Source organism: Sus scrofa, chromosome 1 (assembly GCF_054392235.1).
Source record: "Sus scrofa isolate SSC_HxYL_T2T_F1_AM1 chromosome 1, Sscrofa_HxYL_maternal_Yorkshire_Landrace_v2.0, whole genome shotgun sequence".
Lineage (NCBI taxonomy): Eukaryota > Metazoa > Chordata > Mammalia > Artiodactyla > Suidae > Sus > Sus scrofa.
The window spans coordinates 133,147,901-133,169,515 of NC_139383.1; the positions used below are offsets into that span (position 1 = coordinate 133,147,901).

At 38.6% G+C, this 21,615-nt stretch overlaps 1 protein-coding gene across 1 annotated transcript in view; it reads left to right on the forward strand.

The window, feature by feature from the left end:
* Positions 1–14,416, forward strand: part of LOC146406375 (uncharacterized) — a 137,643-nt gene extending 123,227 nt beyond the window's left edge. Inside the window, exon 4 of the mRNA XM_084971148.1 lies at positions 10,578–14,416. Within this exon, the coding sequence (XP_084827274.1) occupies positions 10,578–10,733 (156 nt within the window). The 3' untranslated portion in view covers positions 10,734–14,416. The remainder of the gene's footprint in view (positions 1–10,577) is intronic.
* Positions 14,417–21,615: the final 7,199 nt, after the last annotated feature.

Sequence of the window (21,615 nt, forward strand, 5' to 3'; positions counted from 1 at the left end):
GGAAATGTATTTTGATTAGGCTAATATTAAAAACAGACATCCATGAACTAGTAACCTAAATGAGTCAGTGTTTGGACACAGTGACTGATAGTGGGAACCTGGCATAGGAGTCCATGTTGCCAGAAAAACCTTTATTGATTACTCCCTCCCCTACAGAACAGAAAAAGTTAAATGCGTCTTTAATAGCCTCTAGTATAAAAGGGCAAATCATTTCTTTTAATTGAGGAAGGATAAAATGTTTTTGCTCTACACATGTATTTATGTTCTATTTTAGAATCATAATTATTTTTGCAGCTGTCAGAATTTCACACAACCTAATAGGAAAATAAATCAGAGTCCAGACTGGTTCAATACTTTCCAGAGGAGTTCAGTAAATAAAAACTCCGCAGTGACAGACTGACCTCATTCAAGTCAGTACTCCTAAGCCCAAACCTGGAGCAAATGAGAAAGGGGTTAATTAGTTGGAAAAAATTCACAGGATTTTTTTTAAAGAAACATTGTGATGATTAAAACAACACAAATGGATAAAGCTGTGAGAGGACAAGTTTTGCATAATTGAGTGCCTTGACCATATGGGGAAGATAGGAAAGAAATCTTGCCCATTCTAGTCTCGAACTACTAAATCCTAAAAAGCCAAGAGGCAGAGTCACTAGTCAGAAGAGGAGTCAGAAGCAGACTAAGCTGTCCATAGTTGCAGTTCACCTCCGAACCTTCCAAAGGGTTTCTATCAGTTGTGTGGGTGGGAGGTGAGCGACTCTAATAATTACTTTTATTTTCAGGATTTATAGTTAACTCAGGAAGCTGAATATTAACACTTCACTTCCTCACCCACTCATTGACTTGTTCCTTCAGCACATATTTATTTATAGACACGTTGGCACTGCATACACATGCCCTCATGCCCTGCTAACCCCAAACTGCAAAGGGGCAATCAAATGGAAACTGTGATAGATAGAATAATGGCTCCTCCAGAGACATAGCATCTTAGTCCCCAAAGCCCGCATGTATATGGTCTGTTGCCTGGCAAGATGGAGATTAAGGTCTGCAAATGGAATTTAGGTTGCTAATCAGGTGACCTGAAAATAGGCATATTAATTTGCATTATCTGTGTGGGTGCTGGGTAATCACAATGGTTCCTAAAAGATGGAAGAGGGAGGCAGAAAAGCCAGCATCTGAATGGTGCCTTAGGAGACTCACATGGCCACTGCTAGCTTTGAAGATGAAAAGGGATGTGGAGCAAAGAATATAAATGTCCTCTAGAACGTAAGAAAGGCAAACAGTTTCTCCAATAGATCCCCTGGAAGGGATAATTTACTTGACACCCTGATTTTAGCCCAGTGAGAGCCATGCTGGACTTTGGACCTGGAGAACTGCAAGATAATAATTCATATTATCTTAAGCCACTAAGTTTGTAGCAAGATGTTATGGCAGTCATAGGAAACTAATACAGATGCCAAGGCAGTGAGACAGGAGGGCACCCCCAAAATCACAGCAATGAGAGGACAGAAAACATCCCAGGAGAAGTCAGTGTTTCCTTTGAAAAGGAAAGTTCACTGGCAACTTCCATCTGAATTTCTTAAGACAGTTTCCCTCACTTGTAGTCATCAATTCTAAGGTGACAGATCCTAGAGCTGATTGCTTATATAGTCTTCCCCCTTTTAAGGGAGGTTAGGGTCATTTTCTTGACACTGATTTAAGGGGGAAGGTTGTGGATAGGGAACAAGATAAAGTGGGGGAGGACAGATGTTTCTCTCCATAACCCATGTTGCCTCCAATAGTGCTTATCTGTTTGTTCTTTCAAGACCATAGTTGCAGCACTTTCATACCTGCAGAACTCACTGGGGTTATGCTAGAACAAGAGTTGAGCTACAGACTCCTGTGCCTATTTTCGTTTTGTGTCCTACTGAGCCCTCCCTGTGTCACCATCCCTGGGACCACCCACTGGACAGATATTGTACAACCCAATAGGAAATTCCCAACACCCATCTTGGAGGTAAAGGGCCATCAGTGCTGATTGTAGGAATGCCATTTCTTCCCTGCCCTTTCAATAAAGGGGCACTCCCAAAGACATTCTATGATGGCACCATCACCCTAATTCCAAAACCAGACAAAGATACCACCAAAAAAGAAAACTATACGCCAATATCTTTGATGAATATAGATGCAAAAATCTCAACAAAATTTTAGCCATCCGAATCCAACAACATATAAAAAAGATCATACACCACAACCAGGTGCACAAGGATGGTTCAACATATGCAAATCAATCAATGTCATACACCACATTAACAAAAGAAAAGTCAAAAACCACATGATCATCTCAATAGATGCAGAAAAAGCATTTGATGAAGTCCAACATCCATTCATGATCAAAACTCTTACCAAAGTGGGTATAGAGGGAACATTCCTTAACATAATTGAAGCATTTATGACAAACCCTCACAGCAAATAGAATACTCAATGGAGAAAAGCTGAAAGCCTTTCCACTAAAATCTGGAACCAGACAAGGATATCCACTCTCACCACTGTTATTCAACATAGTACTGGAAGTCCTAGCCACAGCAATCAGACAAACAAAAGAAATAAAAGGTATCCAAACTGCAAGAGAAGAGGTAAAATTGTGACTGTATGCAGATGACATGATACTATATATAGAAAACCCCAAGGACTCAACCCAAAAACTTCTTGTGCTGATCAACAAATTCAGCACAGTAGCAGGATATGAGATTAACATTCAGAAATCGGTTGCATTTCTGTCTACTAACAATGAACTACTAGAAAAGGAATACAGAAATGCAATACCTTTTAAAATTGCACCCCCAAAAAATCAAATACCTGGGACTACACCTGACCAAGGAGGCAAAGGACTTATATGCCGAGAACTGTAAAACATTAATCAAGGAAATTAAAGAAGATGTAAAGAAATGGAAAGATATTCCATGTTCCTGGGTTGGAAAAATTAATATTGTAAAAATGGCCACACTACCCAAAGCAATCTACAGATTCAATGCAATCCCTATCAGATTACCCATGACATTCTTCACAGAACTAGAACAAACAATCCAAAATTTTATATGGAACCACAAAAGACCCAGAATTGCCAAAGCAATTCTGAAGAACAAAAACCAAGCAGGAGGCATAATCTCCCAGACTTCAGGCAATATTACAAAGCCACAGTCTTCAAGACAGTGTGGTACTGGTACCAAAACAGACATAAAGACCAATGGAACAGAATAGAGAACCCAGAAATAAACCCAGACATCTGTGGTCAATTAATCTTTGACAAGGGAGGCAAGAACATAAGATCGGAAAAAGAGTCTTTTCAGCAACTATTGCTGGGAAACCTGGACAGCTGCATGCAAATCAATGAAACTGGAACACACCCTCACACCATGCATGAAAATAAACTCAAAATGGCTTAAAGACTTAAATATGAGACAAGACATCATCAAACTCCTGGAAGAGAACATAGGCAAAACATTCTCTGACATCAGCCTTATGAATATTTTCTCAGGTCAGTCTCCCAAAGCAACAGAAATAATAGCAAAAGTAAACCAATGTGACCTAATCAGACTGACAAGTTTTGCACATCAAAGGAGACCAAAAAGAAAACAACAAGACAACTTACAGAATGGGAGAAAATGATTACAAATGATGCAACTGACAAGGGCTTAATCTCTAGAATATACAAGCAACTTATACATCTCAACAGCAAAAAAGCCAACAACCCAATTGAAAAATGGGCAAAAGACCTGAATAGATGTTTCTCCAAGGAAGATGTACAGATGGCCAACAAGCACATGAAAAAATGCTCAACATCCCTGATATTAGAGAAATGCAAATCAAAACTACCATGAGATACCACCTCACACCAGTCCAAATGGCCATCATTAATAAGTGCACAAATAACAAACACTGGAGGGGGTGTGGAGAAAAGGGAACCCTCTTGCACTGTTGATGGGAATGTAAGCTGCTATAACCACTATGGAGATCAGTATGGAGGTACCTTAGAAATCTATACATAGAACTACCATATGACCCAGCAATCCCACTCCTGGGCATATATCCATACAAAACTTTCCTTAAAAAAGACACATGCACCCGCATGTTCATTACACCTCTATTCACAATACCCAAGACATGGAAAAAAAGCCAAATGTCCATCGATAGATGATTGGAATAGGAAGATGTGTATATATACACCACTTTACTACTCAGCCATAAAAAAAGAACAAAATAATGCCATTTTCAGCAACATGGATGGAACTAGAGACTGTCATGCTGAGTGAAGTCAGAAAGAGAAAGACAAATACCATATGATATTTGGAATCTAATATACAGCAAAAATGAACCTTTCCACAGAAAAGAAAATCATGGACTTACAGAATAGGCTTGAGGTTGCCAAGGAGGAGGGGGAGGGAGTGGGGTGGTTGGGGAGCTTGGGGTTAAGAGATACAAACTATTGCCTTTGGAATGTATTAGTAATGAGATCTTGCTGTGTAGCACTGGGAACTATGTCTAGTCACTTATGATGGAGCATGATAATGTGTGAAACCAGAATGTGTACATGTATGTGTAACTAAGTCACCATGCTGTACAGTAGGAAAAAATTATATTGGGGAAATAACTACTAAAAAAATAATAATAAAATAAAAAATAAAAATAATTTTATGCCACTCCCACGATCACTGCCAGTCTGTAAAAAATTACAGGATAAATTTTTGTGAAGGACTGAGTTTGCATGACTTGTTTTTTTGTTGTTCATTGTTGGGGAGGAGGATGGGTTCTGCCTTTTGTGCATAACTGGTACACATTTTATGGGAGATTATTGGGTTAGAGTGATCCCACTCATTCACTATCCTGGCATTGCTATGCGTGTGCTGTCAGGGCTTAGCGTGAAACAATTTTCTTTGTTCAGATTTAGATTGCTGTCTCTGCTTGCAAATCATTTTACACAATGATTCTTCCCTTCCCTTCCCTTCCCCTCCCCTCCCCCTTCTCTCTCTCTCTCTCTCTCTCTCTCACACACACACACACACAGACACACACACAAAAGATTAAACATATTTTTCCATTGCCAAGTTCAGGACCCATTAATACCTCTTCCAAGTTCAGGGCTGAGATAAGTCTTCTTCATTTTGGTTCCTCATCACCCAGCCTTTGTGTTCTGCTAAACAAAATAAATGACTAGAGGAAGAGCCCAGGTATGTGTTTTAATAGAGCATGATTTCTTCCATTTAGTTCTATTGACATTTTGAGCTGAGTAATTATTTTTCTTATGGGGGCTGTCCTGAGCATTTTAGGATGCTTAACACCCTCGCTAGCCTCTACCCTCTAGATGCCAGTAGCAATACCTCCCTAAATCATGGCAGGAAAAAAATGTCTTCAGATATTGCTAAACATTCTCTGAGGGGCGAAATCCCTCCAGAGTAAGAACCACTAGAGTAGAGAAATCAACACACCCAACTTCAAGCAACTTGTTAAGGCAGCCTCAAAAATAGTGTACAGGCTCAGCTGTCCACCAAGCTCTGTGAACCACCTGTGGCCAATTACTTTGATAAGATTATTGAGTTACAGACTTGGGCATGTGGCCTCAGCTCTAGGCAACTGGATGCGCTCTGTGGGTTGGCACCACTGGTGGCATTGTGTTACATACAGTCCACTACTCGCTGCTCTTCAGCTGCTAGAAGGCAGCTCAGTTACTTGCTAACTGAGAGTGATGACAGTTCAAACCAACCGCATAACCCAAGGCAATTGAATGTGCTAAGTAGAAATAACCGTAGTTGCTTTTTTTTGCGCAAACTATTATTGTTGTTGCTGTTATTATTTATAAAAGGAAAAAAGTTCCCAAACTTTGGGAATGACATAGATGCCATTGTTTTCTCCTTTAACAACTATAGATGTGCCTTTTCACTGGCTGGTGCGTGTAGAGACAGCATGTTCAATAGAACACACTCCAGTCCAAGTTCATCATCGTTCACCTTCCACACAGCATTTTTCAAATCTTTCCAATTTTTATTCTTTCTTTTATCTCACCTTGCAGTATCATACACATGAGGTGCCTAATTCAATTATCTCCTTTAAATCTTCCAATATACATTTACCAAACTATTTTTCCCAAATTAAATTTTGGGTTAAAAATTCTGTTCGAAACATGAAACGGCTTCATTAAATATGAGGTCAAATTTTGGAGCCCATCATTTAGAGTTTGCCAGTGTTCACCTTCAAAGCCTTTATGTTTTTCCTCCTTCTCTGTCTTTCCTTCCTTCTACCTATGTCTCCAATGTTACCTCCTAACTAAGTATTTCTCAAGATGTACTCCATGGTTCATCTGGAAAAGAATGAACGAAGATTTCAAATGCAGATTTCTAGGCATAACCCAATAATTTCTAGAGATAGGAACTGATTATCTCAAAAAGCTGAAATATCTTAAGACCCAGCTAAAACAAACCTCACTCTTTAAAATACTTAGTGATGGAGTTCCCTGGTGGCTCAGTGACTTAAGGATCCAGCATTCTTACTGCTGTGGCTCTGGTTACTGCTATGCCGTGTGTTCAATCCCTGGCCCTGGAACTTTGTATGCCACAGGCATAGCCAAAAAAGAAAACTAGTACTTAGTGCTTTTCATCTGGTCCTTATTCTAACTTGGAGGAAAAGAAGGAAGAGAAGGAAGGGAGGGAGATGAGGGTAGCTACAATTTTTGTGTAGGGACTGTGCTAGGCACTTTATATTGATTATTTCATGAAATCTTTGCAATATCATTATTCACTTTATAGATGTGGAAACAGGCTCAGAAAGACTTACTTATCCATGATTGCACTTACTGAATAGGAAAGCTTTTCATGCTAGGCTTCACAGAGTCACTACTGACCTTGCTCAGATGTCCTTCTGATCTTTGTATACTTATGTCATTTACTGAGTAAACTTTTGTGTACAAGGCCTTGATAAAACAGCTCAGTGGAAAGAACATTAGACTTAGAGTCAAATTAATAGCTGCTTGAATCCTGGCCTTGGCATATTTGGGTTTCTTCTCGGCCACAAGGTATGCCTCTCGTTCAGAACACAGCCAGACAAAGAAGGATAAGATGGAGATGAAAGGTGCACAGGGAGGTCCCCTGCTGTCTTTTAAGGAAGTTATCTGGAAATGTCCACAAATCTTCCCTGGCCATGTTTACTTGTAGGAGTCACAAATACAAAAAAATAGGCCAGATGGCCTGAAATGTTTTTTTAGAGCTCCTCTCAAGACCTTGAAAAGAAACCAAGTAGGAAAGAGCTACCCAGGTCCAGTCAGGCTGCATCCATATTGGAAAGTAGAACTGTTCCCAAATAGTTTCCAACGACAGTTTTATTTTCACTAATCATCTTGCTGCCTGGCTTCCTGGTGTGAAAGGCAGTGAGGGCACCATTTCAGTGAACCAAATAATGTTGTGTAGTTGGGCAGTTCCTGATCAGGTCCACCAGAAGGTCCACCATCTCTTCAACAGGTCTTTCAGTGGATCAAAATATGAAGTTAATTCAAGCATTGTTATTTAGGCCATTTTGCTTCCAAGATAGATCGTATTGGAGTAATGAGCTTTCAACACAAGGCACAAGTGCAATAGATCTGTTAGAACCAAGATAAAGAAACAAGTACCATACAATGAAAGGTGATCATGTCTATTAATTGCAAACATTTAAGATGATAGCTACATTGATGGAAGCATATCATGTATGTAGTTAAGTGCGCTGTTCTAAGCACTTGCGTCATTTCATTTAATTCTCACAGCTCTGTGATGGTAACTATTATTATTTGCATTTTATGGTAAGAAAGTGAGTACAGAGAGGTTTAGTGATCAGCTCATACACATATATCAGTAATACATACACACAGCGTAGCTGAGCCAGGATGTGAACCAGACAGTTTAACCTAGGACATGGGTTAAGCAGAGAAGTCCATCAGACAGGGTTTGAATCCCTCCTCTTCCACTTACTAGCCCATGACCTTGGTAAGTCACTTTACTTCATTAAGTTTCAGTCTGTTGATCTGTAAAATGGGGAGAATGATATTTTCCCATTTGGTTTGTGGTGAAGACTAAAAGAGTTTAAAAGTGTATAGTAATGGTATTGGCACAGTGTGTCAGAGACATAGTACTACACTCTACGTGTAACCTTTTGAAAAACATTTTAATGATGTTCTAATAATAAATAATTTAATAGTAAGCAAGTGCTAGCTGATTAGCTAGGGAACCATGAATATTTTTCTCTTCTTTCCAATGCCATTTGCAAAGGACAGCTTCTGTCTTTCCCCATTTCATTCTGGTGACATAACGCTAAGGTTGTATCCTTGTGGGAATGACAAAACTTTAACAATTAAGAGGAATATTGCAGAAGTTCAAACTGGACAAAAGAGAGGCAGTGATAGGATGTGAAATAATAACATGGAGCAGACTGTCAATTTTCCTTACTGAGTATGCAAATCCTCAATAAAGCTCATCAAATACAAAAGTGGGATTTAGCTGGTACAGCCCAGCTCCCCTTCTCTATGTCCTTTTGAAATGAGCTCTTCTTTTTGTTAAGCAAATAAATAACAAACTCCCTGGTATCCTCAGAACCATAAGAAAGAGTGACGTTGTCATTCAGGGCTGCTGACACGGAGGAAGGATGGGGCTCCAAAGCCAACCAGCCAGTGATTATATGGAGGCCTGATCCTGTTACTGAAATCATTGAGCGGACGTCCCCACTGGCCTGAAAACACTGGTATGTTATTGTGCTATAGAAAGACAGGATGGGTAACCTGCCTCTGCTTAAGTATTTGAAAAGCCTTAAATCCAAACACTTGCATGTGTGTGCTTGTGCCTGTGCCTGTGCCTGTGCCTGTGCTTGTGTTTAAGTTAAATAAACAAAACTCAGTAGTCAAACAAATATCCCAGACTTCCCAGATTAAATTCTGTTTCTGTAAACCTCAGTCATGAGCTGTCCACTGGGTGCTATTCTAGGCATTGCTGAAGGGGTCAAGGGTCACGTAGGAGCAGATGGACTGAGGATACAGAGCATCCTTTGCTGTGCTTGTTGGGAACCCGATCATAATCAGACAGGTATAGGGAGGCCCCACACTCGAATTACTAGTTAATCTAATAGAGTGCTTTCTCTTAGGAAAAAAAAAAGTAAAAATAACTTGCGGTGAAACACTTGACTTGATGCTTTTACCGAAGGGAGGAGGCAGTCTCACTGAAGGCCTCCTTGAGCCACACAGGAGCTTGCTTGGTTCAGGGTGTTAAGGGGGTATTTCACCTCCTCTTTCCCTCTCCTGTATCTCTCATCTGCTTTTTTCCCCTTTTCAGACTTTCCTTTCTTCACTTCATCTTTGCCTTCTACTTCTTTCTCTCTTCTCTTCCTTTTCCTTTCTTCCTTTTTTATGTTTCATTTTTTCTTTCTCTTTTTCTTTACTTGTGAAATATTCCCTAATTGTACTATGCAATCAGGGGAAACAATGAAGAAGTTGAGGGAGTAACCCAAGTGCTATGATCTGAATGTTTGTGTCCCCTCAAAGTTCATAGGTGATGGAATTAGGAGGCAGCACCTTTGGGAAGGTGATTAGGTCAAGAGAGTGGAGCCCTCATGAATGGGATAAGTATTTTTTAAAAACAGCCTCCAAAAGACTAGCTCACCTCTCTTCCTCTAGCTGAGGCTACAGTGAACAAAAAGTTTATACCCAGAAGAGAGCTAGCACCCTGATCTTGAGCTTCTAGCCTTAGAATTATGAGAAATAAATTTATGTTTTTTATAAGCTACCTAGTATGTAGGTTTTTTATTTTTTTTATTTTTATTTTTTTAGCAGCCTAAACAGACTAGGACAACATCAAGCCAATCTAAGATCCAGGCCATTCTCACCCTTTGCCAGGTTTGCATTAAATACAGACCCTATTCAAGCTAATTCCAATACTTAGGCATGTCAGGCTGTGTCCCTCAAGGTCAGCATTCGTTGTGACCACATAAAAATCATTGTGGTATGATTTATTACATCTGGTGACACACATGCATGATTAGGAGAAAAACCAAAGAGCTCTTCTTTCTCTAAAAGCTTTCCAGTTCCTAGAATTAATACAAATGTATTACAGCTGGTGGGTATGATTCCTAGGTTTTACAATTTTTAAAATTCAAAATATCTAAAGTATATTTGTTAGCAGAGGTGGACTTAATCAGTGAGCCAAAGGCAGAAAAATCATGTCAGAAAGTATGTACTAGTAAAAGGCCTAAACGTAACTTGTTGCATTGAGCGTGGTCTTAATTCACAACAGAAAGAACGCGGTGCCTTCACAAGCTGTAATCACACTAAAACTACCTGGTTCTCCTGGATACTCCGGACTCTGCTTCAGGCCCAGACAGGGTTCTGTTAGTAAGGGATAGTCTCCTGGGCCTGCCTGTGCTGAGGGAGTAAGGGCTCTACCTCCAGCATGGCAAGCTCCTGGAAAGGGCTGCTTCGCTGCTGTGAGGGTTTACAGAAGTATCTGGGGAGAAAGCAGTGTTTTTAAAAGATTTGGCTAGTCTTCTGATGTTGTCCTGGCTGGCCAAAAAAACTACCCCATTTCATCTCTTAGGGGAGGTCATCAAGAAGACGTGACAGCCGGCTGGTTTCATCAGAAAACTGGATCCTGGCCCTTGAAGACTCCTCACCCCTGCCCCTGTTTTTGGAATGTGCGTTCACTTGCCTTCCTCACTCCCAGAAGCTTCCCAAGGACACAGCCTTGAGTTAATAAAGTGATGATGAGACTATGTGGACTGCGTACGTGACTGAACCTAGTGAAGGCCTCTGATAGACTTCTAAGGTTCTGGCCGGGGGCATGGCAATCTAATGTCTTGAGGTCACCCAAGACAAGCCTCTAAAGTAAGTTCCCTTGCTTCTTCAAGGAAGAAAGCTACCCAACTGGAGTAATCTCCCTCTTTCTTAAATCTCATCATGCCCTCCACCTACAGAGCTGTTTTCAGATGACAACCAATGGGAAGGTCCTGAGGACGTTTGAGAACTTATATCATCTTAAAAACAATGTTTTGATTCCAGACTGTACGAGGGTTCTGGCTAAATGTTACACTTAACAAGCTTTACCCCAGTTCCCATACACAGTCACATACTATTTGCAGCTGATTCCATTTTTAGCCACGTCAAAGGGAAGAAGGAATCTCAGGATGGTGGGTACAATTGATACCCTGATACTGCTCGCAGAAGGTTGGCTCCACACAAGCCCTGCCCACAGGCCAGCATTCCCCAGCGCTCTTAAACAGCTCCCTCCTGCATGAAAACCCTCTAGCTTCTGCCAAGTTTCCCCTCCCAGTGCTTGTGCAGTCTCCTTTAGATCTAGAAGGAAATCTAGATGATCAGCATTTGGGCTGGCTTTGTTCCCCGTGGTGTCCCCTTCCATGCATGATGGAGGGCTGCTCATTTGCACTGGAGCTAGATAAGGGGAAAGAGGGGCAACAATTGTGGCTGCAATTTCTGTGTGTGTGTCTGTCTGTCTGTCTGTCTGTCTGTCTGTCTTTGTGGACCTGAGTAAGTGTGTGTGTTCCCAGCCATAGGCTTTATGGAATGATTTTTGCACAAAGCCACAGGGTAAGGTGAATTCTAGGCTTGGGGAAAAAATAGATCCTGAGCATCAACTGTCATAGCTTATATTGAAAACCTTTTATATGCTAACTGGAAGCTTCACTTTTTTTTCGTTGTTTGCAGTTTTTCTATGAAATATTACATACAAAAGAATGAATATAATGAATATAAATGTGTGAATGAACATAACCGGTATTTATATGTACATTCTCTGCGTCTATGTGTGTCTGTATATATGTATGTAGTATATAGCAGAAAGAAAAATAGAGACCCGTGTACCTAGCATGCTGCTTATGAAAAAAAAAGAAAAAAAGGAAAGGATTCTCTATTGACATGTCCCCAGTTGGATTCTTCTACTTTGTTCCTAATATTTATACTTCCCTTTCATTTTAATGTACTTTATAACATATGTAGGTATCCCTGAACAAGCATTGTTACAATGATGGTTTCAGAATTTACATGAACAGAATGTATCATGTGGCTGTCTACAGCTGGCTTTTTCTACTCAATCTGATTTTGAGATTCATCCATGCTAATCTATGTAGTACATATTATAAATATGGTTCAATGCAGTATGAATGAATGAATATGGCTCATTCATTCTCACCACTGTGGGGAATTTTATGTTGTGACTGCATCCCAATATGTTACCCATTCTGCTGGCTATGAAACTGTGGGATTATGCTCCTTCTGGCTTCTTGACTAACAGGAGAAGCAATTCTGGGAACATTCTCCTACCGATTCCTGGATCACACATGCAGAAGATTCTTGAGGGCACAAAATGTGTGTGAAAGGGCAGGGTCATGGAGTAGGTTCACTGTCAGTTTTACTGCCTAATGCCAAATTTCTTTGGTGCTGTACAAATGTACATTCCCACAAGCCAAATATGAAAGATTGGGCTGTCCTACATTCTTGCCAACATTCGATATCATCAGACTTAAGAATAAGTATTAAAAATAGCACATTGTAAGGATTTTAATTTATGCTTCTCTGAATACTAATGAGCCTGAACACCTTTTCATATGTTTCTTGGCCATTCATACTTTCTATTTTGAATATTTTTCTTTTGAGGGTTTTTATTTTTTGTCTTGTTGATATATAATACTTTTTAAAAAGCCTGTATTACAGATACTAACACTTTGTTTCTACCTGTGATAAATGCCTTTTACTTTATGAAGCCCTTTGATAAACAGGAGTTCTAAGTTTAGTGCAGTCAAAATTACCAGCATTTTTTGTTATAGTTACCTTTATCATTTTGTTTAAGGAATCATGCCTGACATCAAGATCATTAAGATATTTAGGAGACTAAATAGAATATCTTCAAGTCTTGTTTTCACACTTGTCTTTGATACATGTAACTGGTTTTTAATATGTGGCATAGGAAAAAATTCATTTTATTTTTATAAATGGATAACCAACTGCCTCATCACATTGCTATTTATTGCATAGTCTATGTACCACCCCCTGTCATATATCAGGTTTCCATATATATATGAGGTTCTATATTATATTCCATGGGTCTGTCCGCTACACATGCCAAGAACATGTTCTTTACTATTAAAACTTTGCAATAAGTCTTAGATTTTTGTAGTCCCTTTGCCTTGTTATTCTTCCTGAGGGGGTATAGTAACCATTCTTAACCCTTGGTTCTACATAAATTTTAGAATGAACTTGTCGAGTTTCACTTAGACCCCTATAGGAATTTATATTAGAATGCTATCAAATCTGTAAATCAATTTGGAGAGAATAGATGTTTTTATAATATTGTGTTTAGATCCTTGAACATGCTTCCTTCATCCCTCTATCCCTTCCTTCCTCTCTCCTTTCGTTCTTCCCTCCCTCCTCTCTTCCCTTCCTCCCTCTCTTCCTTGCTTCCTTCTTCCCTCCCTCCTTCTCTCCTTTCCCAACATTCTCCCCCATCATAGACAAACATTCTAATTAGTTTGATATGATTCCTTTGGTGTGTGTTTTTGTATTACATGCTTTTGCATGTATTTCAATTTCTGTAAATGTTGTATCTTATTACTCTTCTCAGTCCTGATTTTCAGATACATTAAAGTGCTTATATGCCTCTCTTGATAGTTCGTGCTAATGGTTGCATAGAACTCCAACATGTGAAGTTATTTCACCAATCCACTCCCCTATTTATGGATACTCAGATTAACTTAAACTCACCCCACCTTCTTACATACACACAAATAAATGTTCTATGAACAACCTGGTACAGGTGTTTACAGGTAAATTTCTTTGGGGGCTATTCACTTAGGGAAGTGCTATGTCATAGAGGATACATATGCTTAACATGACTACATTTTGGCAGATTTCTCTCCAGAATGGCTGCAGTGTATAGTTCCAAGTCCCTGACTTTCTGTTGCATTATCTAACTTTCTACTCTTATAGGTATAAGAGAACATAGCTTTATTTGCTATTTGTTTTCCTGATATTGTGAGTCTGTTGATATACTTTTTTACATTTTGCGGTTTCCTTTTCTGCCATTTTCCTGTGATGGGATGGTATGTTATGAACATTTTCCCATTAGGATCCCTGCTTTTTATTTTCTTATTGATTTATAAGACATTCTTATATGTTCTAGATATTAACCCCTCTATTTTAGACCCTGCAAATATCTTCTTTTATATCATATATCTATTAACTTAATCCACAGTATCTTTTGCTGCACAGAAGTTTTGTTTATTTGTTTGTTTTTTATGCCTGTGGCATGTGGAAATTCCTGGGCCAGGGATTTTTGTGTATAAGATAGTGATCCTGTTTCATTCTTTTGAATGTGGCTATCTACTTTTCCCCACAACATCTATTAAAGAGACTATTCTTTCTCCATTGTATTTTCTTGGCTTTTTTGTCAAAAACTAATTGACTATATATGTATGGATTGATTCTGTTCCATTGATTCCATTTTTACAAATCAAAACCAGACTGTTTTGATTACTTTAGTTTTTTAAATATAGTTTGAAATCACAAAGTGTGATACCTCTAGCTTTGCTCTTTTTTTCTCATATTGCCGTAGCTATTTGGGGTCTTTTATGCTGTGTTCTATCCAAATTTTAGGATTCCTTCTTCTATTTCTGTGAAAAAAAGGCTGTTGAAAGTTTTATAGGAATTTTATTTAATCTGTAGATAATTTCAGCAGCATAGACATTTTAACAATATTTGTTCCTTCAATCATGGAATGAGCATGAAATATCTTTGTATTTATTTGTGTCTTCTTCATTGACTTTCAGAAGCTCTTTATTTTGATGTAATCAAAAATCATTTATTTTCTTATAGTTTGATTTTTTTGGAAATATTTCTCAGGAAGTCCTTTCCTCTTCCTACCTGTGGTAGACAGAATAATGGCCCCCAATGATGTCTGTGTCATAATCCCTGGAATATATGAATATATGACCTTACATGGAAAAAGAGAATTTGCAGGTGTGATGAAGTTAAGGGTCTTGAGATGGGAAGATTATCCCTGATTACCTGAGTAGGCCCAGTGTAATCACAAGGTCCTTACAAGGAAAGAGGGAAGCATAGGAGTGATAGGTATAGAAGCAGATGTAATGATAGAAGAAGAGGTCAGAAAGAAATAGAGATTTGAAGGTGCTGTGCTACTGGCTTTGATGATGGAAGAAGGGCCACAAGCCAAAGAATGCAAGTGGCCTCTAGAAGCTGGAAAAGGTAAGAAAAGGGATTCTTCCCTAGAGTATCCAGAAGGAACACAGCCTTACCAGCACCTTATTTTTTTTAAAACTTCTGAAAATAAATTTGTATTCTTTAAAAGCCACTAAGTTTGTGATAATTCTTTATACCAGCAATAGAAAACCAATACTCTAAGTCACAAAATTATTTTCCTGTTTTTGTTTGTTCATTTTGGCCACGCCTGCAGCATGTGGAAGTTTCTAGGCTAGGAATCAAACCCATGCCACAGCTGTAACCAGAGCCACAGCAGTGACAACACTAGATCCTTAACCCTCTGAACCGTGAGGGAACTCCTTTTCTATGTTTCTTTTTAAAGCATTTTTTAATGTAACTCTCACAATTAGATTTTTAAGTCATCCATATAGTTCACTTTTGTAAGCAGTATTATACAGAGGTCCACATTTATTTTTTTCCTAAAGCAAGTGAGTTTTCTCAACACTATCTACCAGGATATATATTCTTTTCCAATTAATTTATCATATATGTTAGTTCTCTTATATACTGGGTTCTCTATGTCATTGGTCCACTTTTCTTCTCTCCATTTATTTAGATCTTCTTTAATGTTGTTTCATAATTCTAATTTTCTCTGTGAATACTGACACATACTTTCTAAGATTTGTTCTTAGGAATTTTATGTTTTTTAATTGTTATAATTTTTATATTTCAAAATATTTATTGCCGGTTTATTTCCGGTGGGAAAAAAAAATGCAACTGATTTTTGTATATTAATCCCATTTCAGCTATTTGGCTACTCACAGTTAATAACAATATTTTTCTGTTGATTCATTTTGGTTTTCTATGTAGAAAATCAATCATTTGCAGTTTTTTGTTTGTTTGTTTTTTAAGGCCACACCTGTGGCATATGAAAGTTCCCAGGCTAGGGGTTAAATTAGAGCTGCATCTGCAGGGCTACACCACAGCCATGGCAACGTGGGATCTGAGCCACATCTGCGACCTACACCACAGCTTGCACCAATGCCAGATCCTTAACCCATTGAGCGAAGCCAGGGATCAAACCTGCATTCTTAGGGACACTATGTTGGGTTCTTAACTCAGTTCCCAATGAGCCACAATGGAAACTCTCATTTGCAGATATTTTGCTCTCTTCTTGCTGTGGACTGAATTGTTGCGCCAATCCCAACCACAGATTCATGTTTGTTGAAGGTCAAATTCCCAGTGGGAGTTTGTTGAAGGTCAAACTCCCAATGGGATGGTATTTGAAGGTGGGGCCTTTGGGAGGTAAGTAGATTTAGAAGAGGTTTTGAGGATGAGTCCTCATGATGGGATTAGTAGCCTTATAAGAGACCAGGAATTTGCTCTGCACTCTCTCCCTCTCTTTCTCTGCCATGCCACAGTATGAAGCTGGCCATTTGCAAGTCAGGAAGCAAGGGCTCAGCAGGCACTGAATTGGTCAGAACCTTGGTCTGTTGTTTAAGCCACCCAGTTTATAATATGTTGTTGTAGCAGTCCAAGCAGGCTAACACACTTCCTTTCCACTTATTTACATTTTCTTTTGTCTTTTTTTTTTAATAATTTTTTTTGTTTGTTTTTTCGTCTTTTCTAGGGCCACACTTGCAGCATATGGAGATTCCCAGGCTAGGGGTCTAATTGGAGCTGTAGCCACCAGCCTATGCCAGAGCCACAGCAACACCAGATCCGAGCTGTGCATGTGACCTACACCACAGCTCACAGAAACACCAGGTCTTTAACCCACTGGGCAAGGCCAGGGATCGAACCGCAACCTCAAGGTACCTAGTCGGATTCATTAACCACTGAGCCACGATGGGAATTCCATCTTCTTTTATCTTGCCTTAGTGCTCCAGCTAGCTCTCTAGTACATTGTTGAATGAATCAAAGTAGTAAAAGTGGGAACTCTCAATTTCTTTCAGAGTTTAAATGGAATGATTCTAAAATTTTCACCATTACCACAATGCTTATTATATATTTCTGGTAGACACCCTTAATCAAGTTTAAGGAGGATTCCTTCAATCTTGTTTTGCTAAGGTTGTTGAATTTTATCAACTGCCTTGTCTGCATCTATTAAGATGACTATGTGATTATCCTTCTTTATTTTAATTTTGAAGATTTTATCAATAGGTTTATAATATTACAACCTTTTACTTCTTGGATAAATATATATTTTATACACTTTTTTTTGTTTGTTTTGATGGACTTTTTTCTAACTTCTGGTTTATTTAGGGGCACTGAATCTTATGTTTATTAGTGAGATTAACCTGCAGTTTTAGTTTCTCATTTGCTGGTTCTGATAGCAAAGTTATCCTCATCTTGCAGAATGAGTTGGAGAAGCATTACCTCATTCTCTGTTTTCTAGGTCGCGTAACATGGGTGTTACTGTTCCCTAAAACTTCGTTGTAACTCATTTATAAAATTACCTGGACCTGTTGTGAGAAGGTTTGAAATGACTGATTTAATTTCTTTATGTGTATAGGAATATTCTAACTTTCTGTTTCTTCCCAAGCTTGTTAATTTATAATTTTTTTCTATAAATATATCTATTTTGTTTAAGTTTTCAAATTTATTAGCTTTAAGCATTAACAATATTGTCTTATTAAATTTTAATCTATGCTGTATCTGCAGTTATATCCCTCTTTCATGTCTAGCATTTTTTTTGTGTGTTTCTGCTCTATTTTTTTCTTGATCAATTTCCCTATAGGTTTGGTTATTTTATTACTCTTTTCCAAGAACAGTCCTTTGGATTTGTTGATTCTCTGTATTAGATCTTTGTTTTCTACCTCATCTGTCATCCTCACTGTGTTATTAGAGATTTTGCGATGAGTTTAAAAATGCCTAGCATTTATTGAGAGATTGGCATTGGCCAGGTAACTTGTCAAAATATTCACATACATATCTTAAACATCATATTTTGTCCTCAGGATAACTTTAGGGGGAAGATACTATCATGATATATCTATTTTACAAATTAGGAACCTATGTTAAGTCATGGAGCCACTAAGTCACAAAACTGTGATTCAAATCCAAGCCACTGTCCTATACTATTCCTCCATTTTCCTTAAAATAGAATTCAGAGAAGAAAGACAATGTTTAACTCCAGAGGATAAATTAGTAATGTTGGGATTTCTGGTAAGGTATGAAGCCATAGAAAATTGTTGCTGAGTTTTGAGTTGAAAGTTGGTTCATGGCTGCTACCTTCAGCAGTACTTCTGTGCTAAAGATGACAGAAGGAGGGGGCCTAATTATCATCTGAGTCCTATTCAGGCTTTTTACTTCCAGATATATCTGAGCCAAGAAATAATTGTTGGACATAAAATAGAATGCTTTCTGAAAATTATCAAGTTGTCTTGTAATGAATGATAATATTTTGTGAATGTCATTTTTGAAATAGTTTCTTTGCAATCAGTTTTCAAAGCATTTTCAAATGCTGTATCTAGTTCTCACACTTCTTACAACTTCAGCAGCCTGTAGGTAGATAGGACCATTATTATTCCCTCCCCACAGATGTAAATGTGAGAGGTTAAATAACTTGCTCAAGGTTATATACATAGTGAGAGGCAGAATGATTCTCTAATGCAGACTTTCTGATTCCTATTGCATTTTATTTTATTTTTTTGACCATGCTCTTGACAAGCAGAAGGAAGTTCCCCAGTAGGGATTGAACCTGTGCCACATCAGTGACCTGAGCCACAGCAGTGACAACACCAGATCATTAACCTCTAGGCCACCAGGGAACTCCATTGTTTATTGCTTTTTTATTCATATATTCCACATATATTTAGTTAAGACTTACTATATATATATATATATATATATATATATAGTACAGTTTGGGGCACTGTTGTGTAATAGAAAGTTGTAAATGTCATAAATAGAAGACATTCGCAAAAATAATTGCGATAAAATGTCACGAGAGAGTCAACTAAAGGGACTCTTATGGGAAATTCAGAGAAGGGAGAGAATTTATTTTTGAGTAGAAGGAAGAGGAGGATCCTATTTTTCTAAGCTCAAATCAATCTTAAGAATTAATCAACATCAAAAATTCAGAGGGATTTTAAAAGAAATTTTGCAATATATTATTATATTACAGGGAGTTCTCTTGTGGAGCTGTGAGTTAAAGCTCTGGCATTGAAACTGCAGCAGCTTGGGTCATTGCTACGGTGTAGTTTTGACCCCTGACCTGAGAACTTCCACATGTTGTAGATGTGGCCAAAAAAATTACATTACATGCAACAGAATAAACAGAACAGAATATCAAAGAGAATTCTGGAAAGGATAGAGCTCAGTACACTATAATACCACATTTAGCTGGATTTAAGGAACTTTCCCTTATCAGACAGCCCACTTTTCCCCTTTTAAAACCAACCTTCCCTCAAGGAACCATCAGGACTGATGCCATTATGCCTCATTTACCTCAGTCTCTTCCTCAACTCCAAGAAGCCAGGTCATCAAAGAACACACAGAAATACCTTCATACATAAGGACCTGCATCCCTTAATGACTTAAATCCTTCCACTCTGCTCTGTCACTTATGCTCTGTCTTTGACATAATCTTCCACATCCCTGGTGTCTCTAAACATTTACCCTTTTATCACACGATCTATCTGAAATCCGATTCTCCCCTTTATCTTGTCATCTATCTAAAAAAGTCAAGGAAAGTAGTTGGAATCTCAAGCGGAATTTGCTTTTTCTCACAGTCTCCATATTATAGACCCAAGAGATGGTGATTGATACCCACCTCCCTTATTCATCTTTGTTTGCCAGATTGTTTCAATCTTTTCCTGAAACCCAAATGTTTTTTGAAACAATTGCCATTAGACACAACTACTTTCCACTCTTTCTCCTTGCAATCATTGAAGCTCTTAGTATGTGCTTCAAAATCTATCTCTGTCACCATTTCCGTCACTGTCTTGGTGACAAACAATTATGTAGATGGTGCATCACACAGTTTGCCTCTTAGACCCTTGACCTCTTTACCTGGAATGATGTCTTCAACCAATCCACCTCAGCCACTTACTCTCAGAGTTAAATTCTAGACCTTGCCATTGCCTTTAACATCTCCAAATCCCAATTTCAAACATTCTAGTCTTTAACAGTCACTCCTAAACTTTTCAATATATTTATCTCAGTACTTTTCCCACATCATTTCTTTGACCCCACTGGAAACTTCAGTTCAGTGCCCTTGCCCATTTTCTTTGTATCATACCTCTCTTATTATTTGTGTTCTCTTTAACTAGATTGACTTCCATGTTTCATCAATCCCGGGTCTACAACCTGAATAGTCTTCCCCTTTCTCTTTAAGAGTCACCTGGCAGAACCACAGCCCTGGTTATATAAAGCTCTCTGCCTCCTCTTTTCCTGCAGCTGAGCAGTGTGGCCAGGAGAGGAAAAATCTATTACCACACTGCAAGGACTCTGAATTTACAACCACAAAACTCAAGTGAATCCTGAGCACAGCTCCGCCAATCTTCTTCATCTCTCTAGTCAATTTCCTTTCCCACTCTTTGAGCAGATTATTTCACACCTTTTGTCTCCCTGAACCTGTCCTTCTCTTTTCACTCATAACTGATGATCCTACTTCCTATTTCACTGAGAAATAAGAACAATCAGAAGAGAAAAATGCATCTTCCAACACCAAATTTGTTAGTGTAACTATCTGTATCCTTACCTTCTGTCTCCTCTCGCAGTAAATGGGATAAACTTCCCTAGCTCCTATCAATGCTTGTGTCTTAGATTTCCTCTCCTATAACCTACCTAAGAATATCGGCCTTCCCCTTCTTACCTCAATCTTCAATTTTCCCCTTTCTATCAGTAAGCAGACATGGTGGGGTATCTTTTGTTAGGAGAGAACTCCTCATTCATCCTCCAGGGAAGTGAGAAATGATCTGATTGGTGAATAGAGGAGCTCAGCTCAGCTCCTTCTCTCTTTCTTCTTTAGACTCCACTTCCCTAAAGAAAGCCTACATTATATTCCTTTCCTTAAAATCATGTTTTACAAGGGCAGACCCCAGTGAGGAAAGTCTACAGTTGTTCAGGGCTACCAAGAACAACTAATTCTTTGTAAAATATTATCAGTTTCCTTTGGTCAGCTGACTTAACCTACCTACGCCCAGTATTTTTATCAGTAATGAAAGTAATATTCTGATCTATGACTGCCAGTTTCCTCTCTCTCATAGACTCAGAATTTGGACAGATTATGAAAGGGGTATTTTCTACTGGGTTCTCTCAAACCCCAACATCTCCCATCTTAAAAAAATATTTCCCAGAGCTTGTCTTTTTTCCATCTTTCACCTGATGATTAAAAATGCGCCCCCATTAAAACCAAACACCCCAAGAAATTTGTTCTAACTCGCTGTCAACTTGTTTCT